The sequence below is a fragment of the Kogia breviceps genome, chromosome 11 (assembly GCF_026419965.1).
Source record: "Kogia breviceps isolate mKogBre1 chromosome 11, mKogBre1 haplotype 1, whole genome shotgun sequence".
NCBI lineage: Eukaryota > Metazoa > Chordata > Mammalia > Artiodactyla > Physeteridae > Kogia > Kogia breviceps.
The window spans coordinates 80,856,267-80,876,143 of record NC_081320.1 but is presented as its reverse complement, the minus strand read 5'-3'; the positions used below and the strand labels follow the sequence as shown (position 1 = coordinate 80,876,143).

The following is a 19,877-nucleotide window of genomic DNA, read 5'->3' as shown; positions in this document are numbered from 1 at the left end:
CAAATTGCCAAAGCAGTCTTGAGGGATAAAAACAGAGTTGGAGGAATCAGACTCCCTAACTTCAGACTATATTACAAAGCTACAGTCATCAAGACAATATGGTAGTGGCACAAAAACAGAAATAAAGATCAATGGAACAAGATAGAAAGTCCAGAGATAAACCCACGCACCTATGGTCAACTAGGCTATGGCAAAGGAGGCAAGGATATACAATGGAGAAAAGACAGTCTCTTCAATAAGTGGTGCTGGGAAAACTGGACAGCTACATGTAAAAGAATGAAATTAGAACACTCCCTAACACCATACACAAAAATAAACTCAAAATGGATTAGAGACCTAAATGTAAAATGGGACACTATAAAGCTCTTAGAGGAAAACATAGGAAGAACACTCTTTGACATAAATCACAGCAAGATCTTTTTTGATCCACCTCCTAGAGTAATGGAAATAAAAACAAAAATAAACAAATGGGACCTAATTTTGCAAAGCAAAGGAAACTATAAACAAGATGAAAAGAAAACCCTCAGAATGGGAGAACATATTTGCAAACAAATCAATGGACAAAGGCTTAATCTCCAAAATATATAAACAGCTCATGCAGATCAATATTTAAAAAACAAACAACCCAATCCAAAAATGGGCAGAAGACCTAAATAGACATTTCTCCAAAGAAGACATACAGATGGCCAAGAAGCACATGAAAAGCTGCTCAACATCACTAATTATTAGGGAAATGCAAATCAAAACTACAATGAGGTATCACCTCACACCAGTTAGAATGGGCATCATCAGAAAATCTACAAACAACAAATGCTGGAGAGGATGTGGAGAAAGGGGAACCCTCTTGCACCGTTGGTGGGAATGTAAATTGATACAGCCACTATGGAGAACAGTATGGAGGTTCCTTAAAAAATGAAATATAGAACTACCATACAACCCAGCAATCCCACTAGTGGGCATATACCCAGAGAGAACCATAATTCAAAAAGACACATGCACCCCAATGTTCATTGCAGCACTATTTACAATAGCCAGGTCATGGAAGCAACCTAAATGCCCATCGACAGATGCCTGGATAAAGAAGATGTGGTACATATATACAATGGAATATTACTCAGCCATACAAAGGAACGAAATTGGGTCATTTGTAGAGACGTGGATGGATCTAGAGACTGTCATACAGAGTGAAGTAAGTCAGAAAGAGAAAAACAAATATCGTATATTAACACATATATGTGGAAGCTTGAAAAATGGTACAGATGAACTGGTTTCCAGGGCAGAAATAGAGACACAGATGTAGAGAAAAAACGTATAGACACCAAGGGGGAAAAGCAGCGGGGGGTGGGGGTGGGTGGGATGATGAATTGGGAGATTGGGATTGACATGTATACACTGATGTGTATAAAATGGATCAGTAATAAGAACCTGCTGTATAAAAAAGTAAATAAAATTAAAATTAAAAAATAAAGAAAGGTTAAAATTTTAAAATAAAGAGAAAAAAAAATTACCTTGAGAGCACATGTTTCTACTCCAGGGACGTTGCCACTGCTCAAAACATTTTGGGCACTGCTCTTGGAGCTTTTTCTTGCTACTGTTTAAAGTAGGTTGTAAAGTTCTTATCATTTCATGATGAAGACAGACTATGGCATTGTTTCTATCACTTTGCCAGTTTGTAAATGGACAGAAGAAATATCCTTCCATGGATCAATGCCTCCCTGTCAGCAGCTGTATCCACCTTTGGCACATTCTCTGAGTCTTGACAGAAGGACTACTGTGAGGTGGGAGCAATCTGAATACAGCTCTTTACTCTCAAGTGCCCAGTTCTGGGTCTCCCTACTCACAAGGGCCAGGGCACCCAATTAAGATCAAAGTCTTTCTTACAAAGTGATTGTGTCAGGACAGTGCCCAGAGACAAAGAGAGTGCAAGTACCAGGCAAGTCTCTAAAGAGAACTCCCTGTCACAAGAGTAACAAATGCTGTTTGGGTTCATCTGATGGGACACAGGCATTGCTCTGATATACAGAACACTGTGTAGTAGTATTTCTTAAAATGTGATTCTATCTGTTTTGTTAGACACAGTTTGAACAGAGGAAGAATATTAGATGGATTTCAATAAGTGAAATTCTCAGTTAATTCAGCTGGAATTTGAAAATACATGCAATTTCCCTCAATACTTCATTCTGTCGACATGCATTTATTGGGCATACTATGTGTTAGGTATGGTACTAGACAATCAGGAAACTGCAATATAAGACAGACCTGATACCTGCCTTGTTGGCATGTATATTTAGATAATAAAAAACAGAAAGCAAAGAGTGATAAGTCATTATAAGGGTGTTTCAAAAGTCATGAGACTGTATTGTATGTATACTATACAGTCTAGGGGTCTGGGGACACTTCTTTAAAAAGTTAAGGAAGAGTAGTAATCAGGGAGATGGAAGGTAGAAGAACATTGCGTGTGGAGAGAATGGCAGCTGCAAAAGCCTGGAAGTAAGAACTTATCATGATGCAACTGAGTTGAAAGAAGTTTTAGTGAGGTTACCAGGTAGAGTAATAGAAGAATGTATAAGAAGGGGCTGGTGAGGTTATGGTTGGAGAGAGCACATGTGGGCCTAAATGAAGGTATCTTTAAAGGAAATTGAAAGGTACTCTAAAAACCACAGAAGCCATGGAAGGATGTAAAAAATGAGAAATAATTAGATTTACATTTCAGAAAGTTTATTCCAGCTTCCTTGTGTAGACTGGATTGAGTGGGGATAAAAAATTGAGACAAGGAGACAAGACAGGAGGTCACTGCCATATCTAGGTGGTGGCTAGTTTCATGTAATGCCCAGGGGCTATGATGAGTTTCTACAGCCTGGGAGCTCTTTAGGGCTTATCCATAAGCCCTAATAAAGTTGCTTTTAAAACTTTGTAATGTCTGGAGGTTGGGGAACCTGGGAGCAGAGGTGATTTGGGACAGCATAGGGAATGAAGTCCTTGACCTCTCAAGGTCCATGGCTGGGGAGCTGTCCACGAGGCAGGTACTGAATAGCTGAAGCCAGGACCTGCCTAATGACACTTCATGGGACGTGGACAGATGGTAAGGTGCAAATGTCTATCTCAGGGTCGGGAGGAAGGGAGTTGATCTTTGCCTTTTATCCATTTTCTTTGTCTCTTTCCCTTATTTATTTTCTTCCTCTACCTTCTCCATCCTCCCATTTTCATTTTCTGGCAATCTGGGCAGCTATAGCTCACTCTCCCTGAAAGTAAGAGGGAGAATATGCTTCCCCTTTATAAGAAGTCTACAGAGTATTGATGACCACAAATTCACATGAACACATACCCCCATCTCACGGTTGCATGAAACCCTAAACTGGCCACCTTAGCCTTTTCTGAGGCATTAGATGAGGAGATATTATCATTACTATTAATTATTATTATTATATCATAGTTATTATTAGTAGTTACTACTGACTAAGCATTTACTGTGAGCCAGGCAGTTCACCAAGCACTTTACTTCTCCAAGCCTAAGAGGTAGACTTTATTATCTTTGTTTAATAGAATATGGCTTGGGACTTCCCTGGTGGTACAGTGGTTAAGAATCTGCCTGCTGATTCAGGGGACATGGGTTCAATCCCTGGTTCTGGAAGATCCCACAAGCCACGGAGCAACTAAGCCCGTGAGCCACAACTACTGAGCCTGAGTGCCACAAGTACTGAAGCCCGCACGCCTACAGCCTGCGCTCCGCAACAACAGAAGCCACTGCAATAAGCCCACGCACTGCAAAGAAGACCCAATGCAGCCAAAGATAAATAAATAAAATAAATACATTTAGAAAATAGTAGAATATGACTTGACTTGGAAGATCAGCGGTTGTGATTTGTGCCACTTATTCAGTAAATTATCTGAGGCCACAAAACTAAGGGGTGATGATGCAGGGTGTGGGAAATAAACTTCACTGACATGTACTACACATAGATGCTTCTGACACTTACTTTATTTAGTTTTGTAATAATCCTGTAAAATTGTACTGATATTATACTCATTTTGCAGATGTAGGTGCCAAGGCCCAAAGAGGTGGTTCAGTAATTGGCTGAGGTCACACAACTAGTAAGTGGCTGAGCCAGTGTTTAAACTTGGGACTCTCTGACTCTAAAGCCTATGCTCTGTCATCCACAGTTCTACTTTAGTTTTATGGGGCAGTCACATCTACAGTCTAGTTGGATTTTAGCAAGGGAAAGCTGCTTTGCCTCATTCTCTTGCAGTTCCATTTGCCTCTGGGTCTTGATGCCTCCTATATCATCTCTAGTTCCAGGGAGTGGGGAGGGCAGCATCCCACATCAGAGCACGTCAGTGGTGGGCAGGTTCCCGGTGAATGGGGCCACTTGTGTAATTGCACTTTTATTAGGTCACGAGGCATCATTCAACCAAGCTAGCCTTTGTCTGAATCCCCACTGGATGGTTTGGTCTCAATATCAGTATTGGAAATGTCAGTCTGGTAAACAGCCTTTAACAGGAAGGAGGGAGGCTGAGAACAAAGTCTCCTTCAAACAAAACTCTAGCCGATGGGAGTGAACAGAGTCAACATCTTACTCGCGTTAAATCCCCTGGAGTGGCTATGAAAGAGAGAGGACTTGCTGGATTGAGGAGAAAAAAACCTTTTGATTCATCTGAATTAATTTAGCATCTCCCAAGAGGGAGGACTCTGGCATTACCCGCCTGTTCCCCATCCCCTGCACACAAGCCCCTGCAATCCCGAAGGACAAAAGACTAGTCTATGGTGAGGGCGCCCACACTGCCCCTTCTTCCATTTTAATTAAATCCTTTTGTCCTGGGGGCAGCACTGAGTCCTGGGCTGTCCAAGTGCTTTGATCTTTAACCCACACGCATCTGAAGGAGCGGGAAGCTGCTGCTCAGAGGTTGATGGCATCTTCTTATGACAGCACAGCTTAAGTTATGAGCTCTTGGAAATAGCAGACTCTGAAATCTGGGTGAAGAGTTTGAGACCCAGCTATATATTTACAAAGCTGTGTGCCGACGGGCATCACCCTCCACTTTGCCTTAAGCTCTTTGCCCTCATTTTTCGAAGGATCCACTAGAACAGCGATTTGAATGTACTGGGGAGTCAAAAGCAGAAGCTGCTCTAGATCGTAGGGTTTGACAGTTAGCCTATTAAAGATGGCTTAAAGATCCCTTCCAGATCCATTTTTCTGTCCCATTTATATAAATGACTCCCTCCCTCCCCGTCACTTTTTGGTGTGGAACAGACCAGCACCAACTGTCGAGAGTTCAGTGCGGCCCAGCAGAGCGTCACGTTAGCAGCTGAGCTGGTCAGGCACTGCTTTTGCTCCGGGCCGACTGCAGGTGGCAGACTGGCGCCATCCTGGGGAGACAGGTGGCAGCTGAGCAGAGAAGTTGCTGCTCCATTTCTGAGCCATGCAGAGTTAATGATCTTCTAGTCCAACCCTCTCAGTTTAAAGATGAGGAAACTGAGGTCCAGAGAAGTTCAAGGTTACAAAGGACGTTAGTCCTAGAATCTAACTAGGAATCAGGGCCTTTGGTAGAAGCACTCCCCTGTTTACTGAAGAGTTTCTCATCCACCTGCTTTGGGGACCAGACTCCACAGAGCACTGGACTGGGATTGGCCAGAGCGCCAGTCCTCACTCCAATGCTAACTTGCTGCTGCTTCACCTCTTTGGTTCTCAGTGAAGGAGAACCCTGTAAAAGGGCAGGAATGAGGATACATAAGCTCTGTCCTACCTATGTCACAGGTTTTCTTATTGTTAATAAGGAATAAATAGAATGTCAGATGGAAAAGTAAGGCAAAATCCATTAATTAAGATAAAATGCCATATACATATAAAGCCTGATAATTCTTTGGGGGTCATATGAGTTGTTCAGTTTTACTTTTTCCTACAGATACTGGAGGCTGCCAATCAGGCCAGGCCAGAGGTGTGAGAGATACTCATCTCATTAGCATGGAAATCCCTCAGAGAAACCCAGTGCTTCCTGTAAGTCTGCAGGAAGTGTGTGTGTGCACATTTGTGTGTGCACGTGTCTGTGCATGTCTGGATGTGTGTCTTGGGTAGAAGGAATAGCGGGAGGGAAGACAAGGCCCCCCTCTGCATTTTGGCTGATAAGAGGAAAAGGGATAAATGGGGCTGGGTAAAGGCCCACCTGTCGGCCACATCAAGGAGAGGCAGCGCCGTCCACTGCCACAGGCTCAAGCCTTCCAAGGTGGCAACATGCCAGATCATCCTGCTTTGTTCCTTCCCGGTTTTGTTCTCCACCAGCACCAAGGAGACATTTCCCTGCAAGACTCCACGGATGAGCCAGGACATTCGGAGCTGCAAGGGAGAGAAGAGCCAGGAGGACTAGGTGTTACTGTTGAAATGAAATGGTAGCTCACCTTCCTGGAATTCTCAAGGCTTTTGCTGGAGATTCAGCCAAGGTCTTCCCCGTGAGGACAGCTGGTCACCCACAGCCTGATCTCACTCGCTGTCTCCCCAAGTGGCTTTCACCGAGGTTCAAGGAGCTGGGAGGGGGAAACTGATGGGCAATTTTGGAACTTCGTTCAGGTTGATGTCGTCATCCTCAACTTCATAAGATTCTGCCTCTAAGGGTATATTGAGATCAATAGGGTATTAAATGAACTTCCTAAAGAGGACCCAAAGATTACTGTCTGTGACCCCAATTCACTTTGTGACCTTGGGCAGGTGATTTTGTGATTCAATTTCTTTCAGCGATTTAAGTATCATTGATTTTTATTCCTTCCCCAAAGAGTGTAATAATCTTATTTGAATGGTACCATGTCATGTCTTAGCTAACTGGAGACCCTATGACTTGATACCTGTGGCCACTGGTGGGCAAAAGTGAGATAAGAATCTACCTATAAAGATCTTTTAATGTGGTATCTTTCAGAATGAGGGTGCACACTTTGCCTAAAGCAAGATGTAATTATATGTTTTCATTGTGTCTTTACTAAAGGTTTCTATGGCATTGTACGCTAAGACATGTGAAAGGGAACTGTAACTAATCTATCTCAGAAAGTTTAAGTACAGTCATGCCCAGAGGCATTATAGTATATACTATAAACAAGGTCTCTGGTCTTTGTGTTTAAAATAATAGAGGTTGTATGTTTGATAGACAATCTATGAACAACATTTAAAACTTAGGCCACGGGCTTCCCTGGTGGCGCAGTGGTTGAGAATCCGCCTGCCGATGCAGGAGACACGGGTTCGTGCCCCGGTCCGGGAAGATCCCACATGCCGCGGAGCAACTAAGCCCGTGAGCCATGGCCGCTGAGCCTGCGCGTCCGGAGCCTGTGCTCCGCAACGGGAGAGGCCACAACAGTGAGAGGCCCGCATACCGCAAAAAAAAAAAAAAAAAAAAACTTAGGCCAACTATAGCATATCATTGTCCTAAATATTCCTGTTCAGATCCTGTAATAAAAATGGCTATTATAGAAAGGAAGATAAATTATGTCCTATGGCAACCTGGAGTTTTCATCAGCTATGGTCCCTCCTTTTCTCTGATTCTCACTGTTTGAAGACATGCTTCTCTGTAAAACACTACTCCTTTTCTCCTAGTCTCTAAACTCATGGTTGACTCACAATTTGATCAAAGAGGTTACGTACCATGAGGCACTGAAGCAGAAGACTCCCTGCTCTGTTGCATACCAACCCTTCACTAAGAAGGCCACCCCTGAGCCTGGTAAGCCTGGTCTATATAACCCTAACCTCTTTGCTTATACCTTTCCCATTTTCCCAAATCCATTGTAGCAAATACTTGTCTCCACTGCATGTCCCAGGATAATCTCACAAATCTGTTAAATTTTTTCACTGGTCCCACTTGGCTTTCTTGAGCAGTCTGGATGACATAACTGGAAATTTTAACCCTACTCTTGCTAACTAAACCCTCTCAGCCCTTAGCTCATTATCCTGCAGCGACCAGCTTGGGACAATGCTTGCTACATGCTTTTTCTCCTTTTGCTCCCTGGCCACAGAATATTGCTGATTTGGACTGTTGAACCTCAATGTCCTGGATGGTTCATGTTCATGGTACTTATTCATCCACTGGTGATTTCCACAGTTGATTTCTTAACACACATAGCACAATGGGTGTTTCAAACTCTTCCTCAATTACTGATGCTGTCACCTCCTGGTCCCCAATTCCCGATCCATTATTTTGATTCCTACTTTACTGATAAAGATTTACTGTATCAGGTGCTATCTCCTTCAACCTCTCTTTTTTTCACAGCATAATTATCTATTTATCCACCTTCTCTCTTCCTTTCCTGTCTTATAGGAAGATGTGTCCTTCACTTTCTTCTAACCCCTTCTCTTGCCACCCTGCTACCCTCATCCTTGCTCTCAATAACAGCTCTTCTTTTCTTCAGCACCTTCGGAGTCTCTCTACTTTCTGGCTCCTCTATTTACAAACAAGACCAGGTTTCACCTATCCTGGAAAAATATTTTTTATTTGATCCTGCTAGCTCCTGTGGCTTGCAACCTATTTCTGTACCTCCATTCAGATGTTAACATTTTAGATAACTGGTATGTAACCCCTGCTTCTATTTCCTTGTCACCCATTCTCTATTTAAATTCCTTCAATCTGGCTTCTATCCTCATTACTCTAAAGTAACATTCACCATGTCCTCTATAACTTGCTCTTAGTACTCTTTCCATAGCCTCCAAAAGTGCCTCTCCCTATCCATTCTTTCTCCCTTCTAAATTATTCTGTATATCTCTGTCACATTTTCCTGTTTATTACTGCCATCTGTGACTCTGCAATGGTTTCTCACTCCCTATCAATTAATATCAAGCCATTCACATTCCTCTATAATCTAGACAAATCAACTTTCTAGTCATTCAATGGATATTTATCAAGTACTTTTGCTGAGCCACGTATATCCTCCTAGGATGGTCTAAGAGCTCTAGAGTCTGAGAGATCTGGATTCAAAACTTGTTCTTGCCACTTTGGTAAATTTGAAGCTCAGTTCTCTATTCTCTAAGAAGGGAATTGTTTTATCTACCTTACAAGGTTATAGGGACAATTAGACGAGATAATACATAGTGCAACACAATATTAAAAAGGAATTTTGGTTCAAGCCCTGAGGCAATAGATATTACATTTCAATGGGAAGTCTGACAGCATAGCGAGATACAGGGCTTTCAAGAGACGTGGATGAAAATAGGGTACACATTTCTTAATCCCTCAACCATACTTTGGATATAAAAAAGTTGGTGGTTGACCACTAGGAGAGAGTTTTGGGAAGGTGCTTCTAGTGTATCATGAGTTCCACCTCATTTCACCTTCCTGTGAAGAAGGCTCCCTTTCCATCCCAACTTAGGAGAGAGTGGTTTTAGTGCTACCATATCAAGTACTCAATATTTACCCCCCTGCAATTTGGGAGCACAGTGGATTAGTGTCAATCTCTCACCTGGAAAATCTAAAGTATGAACAAGAGGGTGGTTAGCTGCTTTGAAGGCAGAACAAGGGAGAAGCGACAATTTTGGGTGGCCTGCACTCCCAGAGTTTTCTGGGGCAAAAAAATGCATGAGGGCTGCACATAAACTATACTAGAGGGGGCCGTGTATAAAGGAGCCCATGTCAGTCATTTTAGATCTTGCCTGCAAGGGCTGCTTGGAGGGGTAAATAGAACTCAGCAGAAGGAAGCTGCAGGTATCCTGAGATGCCCAAAGGCAGAGTAAGCAGTAAGCAGAAATGGATGGGAGACACATATGCCGTAGTCAAGGCAAAAGATTCCCAGCCATAGTGGAGGGACTGGGGAAAAAGGTAGACCTCCAAACAAATTGCAGAAGTGCCCCCTGTGAGAAAGAGTAAGCCTTAAAAACTTGTCACATCTGGAGAATACCAACGCAGATCACTACAACAGTCTGGGCCAAGTAAGAGTTTCCCCATTCTCCTTACCTCTTCTCCTTCCCTGCACTTAAGATCTTGAAGGGTCAGAAGTTAGCAAGAAGAGGAGGAGAGTTGGATGAAGAAGAAAGGTCAATGATCACCCTCTCCCAGATTCCAGACTTTTAATCTGCAGTAGGGCCAATAGTGGTAGGGGGAGGGGAAAGGAAGAAGCCCTGACTTCAAGCAAGACAGAAGTTTTGACGGGATGGGAATTTTGATTTCTCAATATGCCTGTGTTTGGGATTTTGAAGAGACTTTAGGTCTGTGTTACCTTAGAGTGACCAGATAAGTCATGGGAACTGCCAGAGTTTTCACCCAGGAGTCCACAGGTTGGGGCTAAATGAGTGTGGGTTTCTAGATTCCCCCCACAGGTCTACATGCCAGATTTGCACCTGCCATGCATTTTTCTGCTTCTGTGCTTTTGATCGTTCCATTTCTTCTACCTCCTCTTTCCTTCTTGCCACTTAAAAAATAAATCTTTTTTTTTTTTCATTCATGGAACCATTTATTATAATCTGTCTTAGAAATGACATCCCCCTTGTCTGAACTCTTATAACGGAGGCTGGTGGGATCGTGACGGGGTGTAGCTCTGCTGCCTTGTCTCCCTTCCTACCCTCATCCCCCTTGGGCCGCAAGTTGCTTCAAGGCAGAGACTGTCTTATTCACCTTGAATTCACAGTAGTTGTCAAGTGTAGGCACATGGTAGGAGCTGATCAATGTAAGAAGAAATGAAAATGTATACATATACAAGAAGAGCCTCCTCTTTACCAGGTTCCCCTCTCAGGGACAGAAACCAGCTCTGCGTCCTGTGAAGCTCCTTAGCATTTGCCTGCATTCCAGGGGTCAGGTTCCAGGAAAGGGGGGAGGGTCTACCCACTTCGCAGCCAACTGGCTGTAGGCAAACTGTATAGTTCTCAGTTGCTCTTAGGAAACTACACTTGAAGTAGATTCTGCTAGTGGCATGAGCATGTCGGTGAGATATAGTCCTGTCTTATACAATAGACACGGGGCCATAGACCAGTGACTGCTGAGCTTTCTCCATCTTCCTGCACTATATTTTATGACAATAAGCCTGGGCAAGAGAGCACTGGGCTGGCTGCCCAGGGATGGTGCTTAGGACGGCATCCTTAGCTCCTGAAGAGGCCTACCAGGGCTCCTTCTGGGTATCAGTCCTTGAGAGAGATGTCCATCCTTTCACTCAACAAATATTTATTGCACACCTACTCTGTGCTGTACATTATGCATATCTTCCCTGCCCTCAAGGAGCTTATCGTCTAGTCAGGAAGTCTGAATTTAAATGAGTAATTGTAATTGTGCTGAGTACAGCAAAAGGGAAAGTAATCAGAGCCACTTGACAGTGAAGACATAAGACAGTCAAGTCAAGACACTTGACAAGATAGTCAGGATTTGGGTCAAGATGGCCACTTAATCCAGTTTAGTGCTATGAATAAGTAGAAGAATTCAAAATTAACTTTCATCTTACAATATTACCACCTACTTAGAAAACATATCTATAGCCAGACTCAAGCCAAGGTGTGCACTGTCTGAGTTTCAGCAAAGTCTAGTTCTAGAAATGGATGCAAAAGATTTGGAATACGATTGCCTGCTGGCAGCCAGTGAGCAGCTAGCAAAGCATGTTTTTTGGCCATTTATTTTTTTCATCCACTGAGTGTTTGGTAAGATGAGGTAACCAGGCAGATGCTGTTCTTTCTCAAGATACAGGCAGTGCAGAACCTAAAGCCTTTCACTTAACCATTTCTCACCTGTACTTTCCCCCAGTGATTCCAGATTCTGCCTCTAAGAGTCAGTCAGTGCTTTGCTACTCAAGGAGTGCTCTTCAGGCTGGCGTCATCCATGTTGCCTGGGAACTCAGAGATTCAGAATCTCTGGCCTGACCCCAGACCCACTGCATCAAAATCTGCAGAGAAGCATGCAACTGGAGAGCAGCCTCTAGGGCCGTGCCACTCTGCTCTTATTCATCCCACTTCCTTTCCAGAACACACCAGAAGCAACTGCTCTTTGTATCAACATTCATTCTCAGGTGGCTTGTCAGACCATCCTTGCTTCCTTGCCTGTTGACAATGGGATAACTTGGAGTTTGTTCTCCAAGGCCAGAAAGAATTAACGGTATGAGTTTAAGCCAACCACTTATACCCCTTCTGAACCTCTACTTTCTTATAGACAAACTTGTGATAATAACCATACCATCCCTGCTGGCCTTAAAAGGTGCTGGCCTTAAAAGACTGAGTGAACTAAAGAATGTGAAAGTAGAGCTCACATATAGTGAATGAAATGGTTAAACCTGTGGTTGTCAACATGCTTTGCAGATTAGGATCACCTGGGGAGCTTTCAGGACTACCCACATCTGGGCTCCACCCCCAGAGATTCTGATTTAATTGGCCTTGGGTAGGTCCTGGGCACTGACAGTTTTTCAAATCTCTCCAGGTGATCCTAAAGTGAGGCCTAGGCTGAGACCACTGGGAAGATGGGGCTACTTAGTGCAGGAAGCAGCCTGGCCTTCTTGATGAGGGGTCCATTTTCACCTTGGACTTTGAGTAAAAGGCAATTATCAAATAGCTAAAGAATGGCTTATGATGTGCTCGCCATCACCAAGGTATAGAAGGAGTGCTTTTCCTGCAGTGGGGGAGGACACAGTCCTCAGCAGAGGGTCTTCGTGTGGCTGCCACACAATCCTTGGGCAAAGACTGAGAATGACCTTGAGAGCGAGAGATCTGTGGGCTGAGGGTGAGCAGGGATGATCTGAGGATGCAAACAGGACCAGAACTATCATCTTGGACCTACAAGATAAGGTCCTCAACAATTTCTTAAATAGAAGAACTGAAGGACGGATATCAATTCTTACAGAATATCCCTTATTAATTATTTGTATCTAAGTGTACAGAGCAACTATATGTGATTCCCAGAACAGACTGAAGGCTGAAGTCCTTTTTGAAGTCTTCCATTTTCTTTATATAGCCCTAGGTTAAATAACCCTTTTGACATCATTATATATGGATACTCAAATCAGGTAGACCTGGTTTGATCTTGACAGTCAAGTTCAGGTAACCAGAGTAGGCAAAAAACACTCTTGGAATTTGATCTTAATGAGACCAATTTCTATCTGGGTGGCCTACAGGATAAAGTACTTCATTAATTGACTTTTTAAAAAACATCTTTGTTGTTGTATAATTGCTTTACAATGGTGTGTTAGTTTCTGCTGTATAACAAAGTCAATCAGCTATACGTATACATATATCCCCATATCCACTCCCTCTTGTGTCTCCCTCCCACCTTCCGTATCCCACCCCTCTAGGTGGTCACAGAGCACCGAGCTGATCTCCCTGTGCTATGCGGCTGCTTCCCACTAGCTATCTATTTTACATTTGGTAGTGTATATATGTCCATGCTACTCTCTCACTTCGTCCCAGCTTACCCTTCCCCTCCCCATGTCCTCAAGTCCTTTCTCTATGTCTGCAATTTATTCCTGCTTTAACTGACTTTTTATTGAATATTAGAGGGCTATACTAGGAACTCGTACATATGCTGTCTCATTTTACACTCACAACATCCCTTCCTGTACATATTATCATACCCATTTTTCGGATGTGGAATCTAAGGCTTAGAGAGGTTAAGTATGTCATGCATGGTCACTAAGCCCATATGCTGCAGACCTGGATTCCATACTAGGTTCTATGTTCCTTCTACCGTATCTATAGAGCTATACACATGTAACATGTTATGGTAATACATAAATCTTTTGGGTGTGTACTGTGAAGGTTTTCTAGATACTCGTTGCTCAAAGTGTGGTCTGTGGACCAGCAGTGTTGGCATGACTGGGAGTTTGTTAGAAATGCAGGGTCTCAGGCCCGACCCTTGACCTGCTGAATCAGAATTTATATTTTAATAAGATCTTATCATAGAAGCATCTTCATATTGGGGGAATTACCAAGATAGTGCATTTTAAACCATTTACAACCTTTGTTTCTGCCTCTGTCAGACAATTAATAGTCACAAATGTGGGTGTGTGTGCATGTGTGTGTGTGTGTGTGTGTGTGTGTGTGTGGTGTATCTCAAATGTATTCACACAAATATGGGAAATCTTATACAAATCCTACATAATATTTATGGGAAGTAACACTTGTCGGAACCTGTAATGATAAAATTTTTGATCCTTTCTAGACCCATTCTAATAGATATATGTTATAAGTGACAGCTTTTGACTAATAAACCCTTTTACATGCAGACAACAAATGAGACAAGTGAAAAGAGACAACGCCAGGAGCACGCCACCAGCAATTATATTTTCTGGCTCCAGCCCGCCCTTTCTGGGCCATTTTTCCCTCCCTCTTGGTGGGGCCCAATAGACTTTCCAATTATGTGCTACCAGTGTTTGTCATTTTACTAATTAAAGTTCTGTATGTAAAGCAGGAGCAGCCTTGTGGCTAGGCTTAATGCTATTATTTCTCTCATGGCCCTTTCCTCCTCCAGAGGTAATGACTGCAATTTTATGTCTAGAATATGCCCCCTGTTTGCTATGCATACCTCGTGGTAACTTCACAAGTTTCTCTTGAACCAATTAAAAAAAAATCAGTTGGACAAAAGAGACTCAATGGTATCAAATAATGTCTACTAGGATGCAGCACACCCAAATATAGGAAATGCTATAAGGGGGAGGTGCTACGTTTCTTTGAATTTCTGAAGGGCTGCATGTATTCTAGCAGTAGAGACAAAACCAAGAATGGATGTTCAAGTGCGTATTTCACTTAAACAGAAGAAAACACTTTTTAACAGACTGAGATGCTCAGAAATGAGCTTGTTTGTGGCGGTGGCGTGGGTACTCCTTCGATATTCCCCACACTACGGGTGACCCAGCACTCACTGGATGGCCAGGATTGGGGATGTCATCAAGGACATCCAAGCTTCGAATGGAGGTTAAAGCTTCTTCCCAATCTAAGATGCCACAGGGCTGTTAATTCTGGGTGTGACCTTGTAATTTTATTTTTTAAAATTAATTTTTATTGGAATATAGCTGCTTTACAATGTTGTGTTAGTTTCTACTGTACAGCAAAATGAATCAGCTGTACATATATGTATATCCCCTCTTTTTTTGGATTCCCTTCCCATTTAGGTCACCACAGTGCATTAAGTAGAGTTCCCTGTGCTACACAGTAGGTTCTCATTAGTCATCTATTTTATACATAGTATCAATAGTGTATATATGTCCATCCCAATCTCCCAATTCCTCCCACCACCACCCCTTTCTCCCTTGGTTGAATTTGTAATTTTAAGAGGTCCTTGGTTTCAATGTGGTCTTATTAATTTTAACTGAGAGTACTGATTCACTGCAAAACCCAGTGTTTTGTACACCATCTTCTAATTCACCCAGAAAAAATAAACACCAACTCTCTAGCTATAAATAGCCTAATGAAAAATCAACCCAACTCAGCAAGAAGCAGGCCAGATGCAGATTTCTGATAACAAGCAAATAAAATATTCTGGGAAATACTTGCAATTAGGGAGGCTTAAGGATTCCTGGCCATGTAAGAGACTTAAAAGATTGAGATCCTTTCTGAAAACAGCACCCTGTGTCTTTGCTTCTTTCTCAGGCATCACACTGAAGCCACAGAACACCCGGCCAGGGACATCCACATGCCCCCTTTGCAAAAACACAGCAAGAAAAGCAATGAAGATTATATACAAAAATAATAACCATGGGATCCCTAGCTGGTGAAGTTACAAAGTTACGGGTATTTTTTTCCTTCTTTGGTATTTTCTTTCTTTTCTAAATTTTTTACAATGAACATCTATTACTTTTGATAACTAGAACAAAGTGAATAAATTTAGGGTAAAAGCATATTTATGAAGAATGATATTGATCTAGGAAAATACAATATTAAGTAATGAAGAAGACACAAAATGCTTATATGGTATGATACCAAATTTGTATAAACCTTTATCTACCCCTCTGCTCAAATCTACATTTATCTGCCTGGAAAGAAATTTACAAACATGGTAACAGGGGTTATCTTTGGAGGGTAAGACTGTGGGCAATTTCAATTTTCTTCTTTAGTTTTTCCTAATGTTCTACAATGAATGCAGAGCATTTTTGTAATCAGAAAAAACAATAAACATTGCATTAAAAAAGGCATCAAGGGAGGATTCCGATATCATTGGAAAGTGGGAGAAGAGAGTGCCGTCTTTTCACCGTTTGGGGGAGGATCAGGTTCTCTGGCCTGAACTGTGGGCTTTGCAAGGAAGACCAAGGGAAGGTGGGAGCTTCTGGGGGAATGAGGTAGGGTCATGTTGTGGCTCTGGAATCAGAAAGAACATTTCTGTCTTTATTTATGACATAATATCTCAGGGCCTCAGTCTTCATCTGTGAAATGGGGCCAACCGTACTCTCCTTATAGAGTCACTAGGAGACTTTAATAGGATTATGTGAGCCCACTGCCCAGCTTACCAAATACATTTATCAATGTTAGTTCGTTCTCCTGTGTTGGAAAAAGCAGGCAGGGAACAACGTCAGAGATAAACAGCTCACAAAAAGCAGAACAGGACAGGATGAAGGATGCTGTATTAAAATTTTCAGTCCAGTGTTTTATATTCCAGGTTCCCTATAGAATTATCTTTCCAGTCTTGTGGGAAGAAAACAATATTTTCTTTTGAGTCACATTGTAATGAGGTGATCTTGGGCAAACAACCTCCTCTGTGCCTCAGTTTCTCTGCAGGTGATAGAGATGATGCTGAGAAACAGCTTTGAAATCCTTTAGCTGGGGAACAGGATTGACTCTGTGAAATGAAATTCCTACACCCTTCACGAACAGCCATCATGAACAGCGTGGACTCCAGGCACGAGAGTATCTGCAAGTCGCAAAGCCACCTGGGGAGTGTTTATTCCCTGACAGCCGGGGAGAGTGTGCTTTCAACAGGTTGGCCCGTGCAGATGGACCACATGAACGTGTTATAATGATCACCACTAGTGTGAGCCACAAGGGCGTATGATTAACAGGTGGACTTGGAAATGGACCCAAATCTCTGCCAAGTGCCCAGGAGGACTTTATTCACACCCGTGAGCCTTGACAGTAATTCTTCTATGCCTCAGTTTCATCATGTAATGGCTGAGGTATTAATTTTGAATGACTCAAGGTATTAAATTAATTATGTCTGACTGTAATTACAATGGCTGTTGATTACTTTAGCCCATTAGCATGTATTCTGGCAGCATCAACCACATTACAGTAAGTGGTGACAGAATGCTAGGTTCCAGTGGCTTCCCAGCTCTAGGTACTGAGGTAAGAATTATTTTGACTCCAAGTCTCAGTAGGGCCATATTTGTTGGACCCTTGAGAATCGAGGAGTCTCCTTGTCTGTGCTTATCCTGGATCAAGGTTATACTCACGATTGAGAAGCTGCACAATTAATTAATTAATTATGATGAAGCAGGTTCATCGGGCACATCCCCCTGGTGCTAATACTCGGAACTGTGCAAAATAATGCTCCCAAGCTGTCTGCATGTTGCTAATTGACCCAGAGGAGAAATAAGAACATATCATGTCTGAATTTATGTCAGCAGTGGCTTCTTCACGCCTATGCAGAGTATGAAGACGGATAATAATAATTTCTGTCGTTCATAAAATAGTGTAGAGATTACAAAGAGTTTTCCTATTTTCATCTGATCCTCGAGCAAGTAACACAGGCATTTTTATTCCCAATCAGGGAGACTGACTGACTTGAGTGACCTAAGTCTAGCCCAGTGACCTTAGAGTGTTTGCAGGATTGGCTTTGGAGTTGGACAGCCCTGTTTTGAATCCTGGCTCTGCCTTTCACTAGCAAGGGTGACGAAGCCCCAGATTCAGCGTCAGTAAATGGGGGTAACAATTCCTCACAAGTCTGTTTTGTTAATAAGATAATGCAAGTGAGATGCTTAGCACAGTGCCAGACACACAGGAGGGGATCACTATTTTAAAAATATAGTAGTCCCCTTAATCAGCGGTTTCCCTTTCTGTAGTTTCAGTTACCTAAGGTCAACTGCAGCCCCAAAATATTAAATGGAAAATTCCAGAAATAAACAATTCATAAGTTTTAAATTCTGCACTGTTCTGAATAGCAGAACAAAATGATGAAATCTCCTGCTGACCCACTCTGTCTCGCCTGGGACATGAATCATCCTTATGGCCACTGTATCCATGCTGTATACGCTACCCACCTGTCAGTATAGGATAAAACATAGTATATATGGGGTTTGGTACTATCTGTGGTTTCAGGCATCCACTGGGGGTCTTGGAACGTATCCTCCATTGATAAGGGGGGTGGGCTACTGTACTCCTTTCGTTACTTTACAGTTATTAAGTGTCCCTCCCTTAGCCCCAGACTAAGGGAAGGTTCCTTTCTCCTAGGACTACAAAGATTTAGGGTGTTTGAGGGCTCTAGTTAAGAATTTTGGCTTGCTTTTTAATGTAACACAGCCAAGTGATTCATAAGTAACTTGGAGACCAGGACCTGTCATACTGAAAGTAAGTGTTCTTAACTTTTCTGCTGAATAAACACTAAAAAGATCCCAGATTCCTGCTGTCTGTCTTCTGCACGGCCGGTCACATGGTGTGTTTGAAATGAATACTCGCTGGCTCACCGCCTGAGTGAGGACCCTCTGTGCCCCTCCCTTACTCAGTCCTTCCACCAGGCATCTGTGGGCCCATCCAACCCAGCCAAGTTCCACGCTGCCTTTCTGGTCCCATCTTGGCAGCTGCCATGTATCTCGTCCTGAGGGTGCCACCCCTGACCAAATTCTCCGGATTCAGGATAGGGCAGGCTCTGGCCTTTGATCTTGGACTCATCGCAAAAGTAATAATAGTAATAGCAGCAGTGGAAGAGCAGAAAGCACACTTATTAAGCATCTACTCTGTGTCCAGATCCGGGCCGAGCACTCTTCTACCTTGGCTACTTGTTTCTCCCAACAGCCCTGCAGAGGAGACTGAAGCTGAGAAGAGTGAGGTAATTTGCACAAGGTCACCCTGCTAGAAAGCGGCAGGATTCCACCAAGGTCTGCATGACTTCAAGGTGCTGCTCATCCTACCACGTCACACTGCCTTGGTGATGCTCCTTTTGTCCTGACCCTGAATGACCAGCTGGATCCCGCTGGACATGGGAGATGTCACAACTGTTGGGCCATGAGGCAAGGGGAAGGCAGCTGCCTGGGGCCACTGCGCTGCTCTGACCTGCTTCAGATGTCAGCATCACCACATGGGAGTCAGAGGGGCCCTGTGCTTCCTGCTGGGCCCACCATGACATGTCCTGGACAGAGATGGACAACCCAGCCAGATGTCGCACAGGAAGCATGGAGTTCTATTCCTGCTTCTTCAAGGCTCCTCAAAGCAGGAAGAGGAGGGGTGCAGAGAGTAGAGGGTGCAAAAACAAGCCCTGGCACGTCTAGCTGGATTTGCTCTTGATTCAAGCAAACACTGAAGCCTGGAGCTGTCCGAAGATGAGCGGGAATTGCCCGTGAGTCAGTGAGCATTCTGTCACTGCAGTGGATATCACAGCATTAGATGAGGTGGGAGTTGGATATCCAGACCTCAAACACCGTGCAAAGGTGCTCAGGCTCGTGGGAGGTGAGCTAGGGATGGTGTTGCCCCAGAATCCCCACTAGCTTGGCATTGAGCCCTAACTATTTACAAGGAGGGTTTCTGCAGCCACCACAAAGTGTTTGTGCAGCACTGCTTGGCCACACAAGGCAGAGGCTGTCCTAGGTGGACTCCGGACGAAACTGCTTGTTCTTTCACCAGTCAGCACTCAGCTGAGACACAGGGGAGGACAGTAAGTAGGGAGAAGGGAAGGGTGAAGTTTCCTTCTCCCCAGGTGGGCCCATGTTCTACGCAGAATGTGGAATGAATCCAGGAAATGACAGCCTTATTCAGGATCAAGCTCATGAGGCCTCTTGGGGTAGCTTCTCCTTCCTGATTTGCTAAAATAAG

At 43.3% G+C, this 19,877-nt stretch overlaps 1 protein-coding gene across 1 annotated transcript in view; it reads right to left on the bottom strand.

The window, feature by feature from the left end:
- The window catches only part of ALK (ALK receptor tyrosine kinase), a 202,644-nt gene that overhangs the window by 106,575 nt on the left and 76,192 nt on the right, over positions 1–19,877 (bottom strand). The window contains exon 5 of the mRNA XM_059078666.2: positions 6,160–6,329. Coding sequence (XP_058934649.2) covers positions 6,160–6,329 — 170 coding nt within the window. The remainder of the gene's footprint in view (positions 1–6,159; positions 6,330–19,877) is intronic.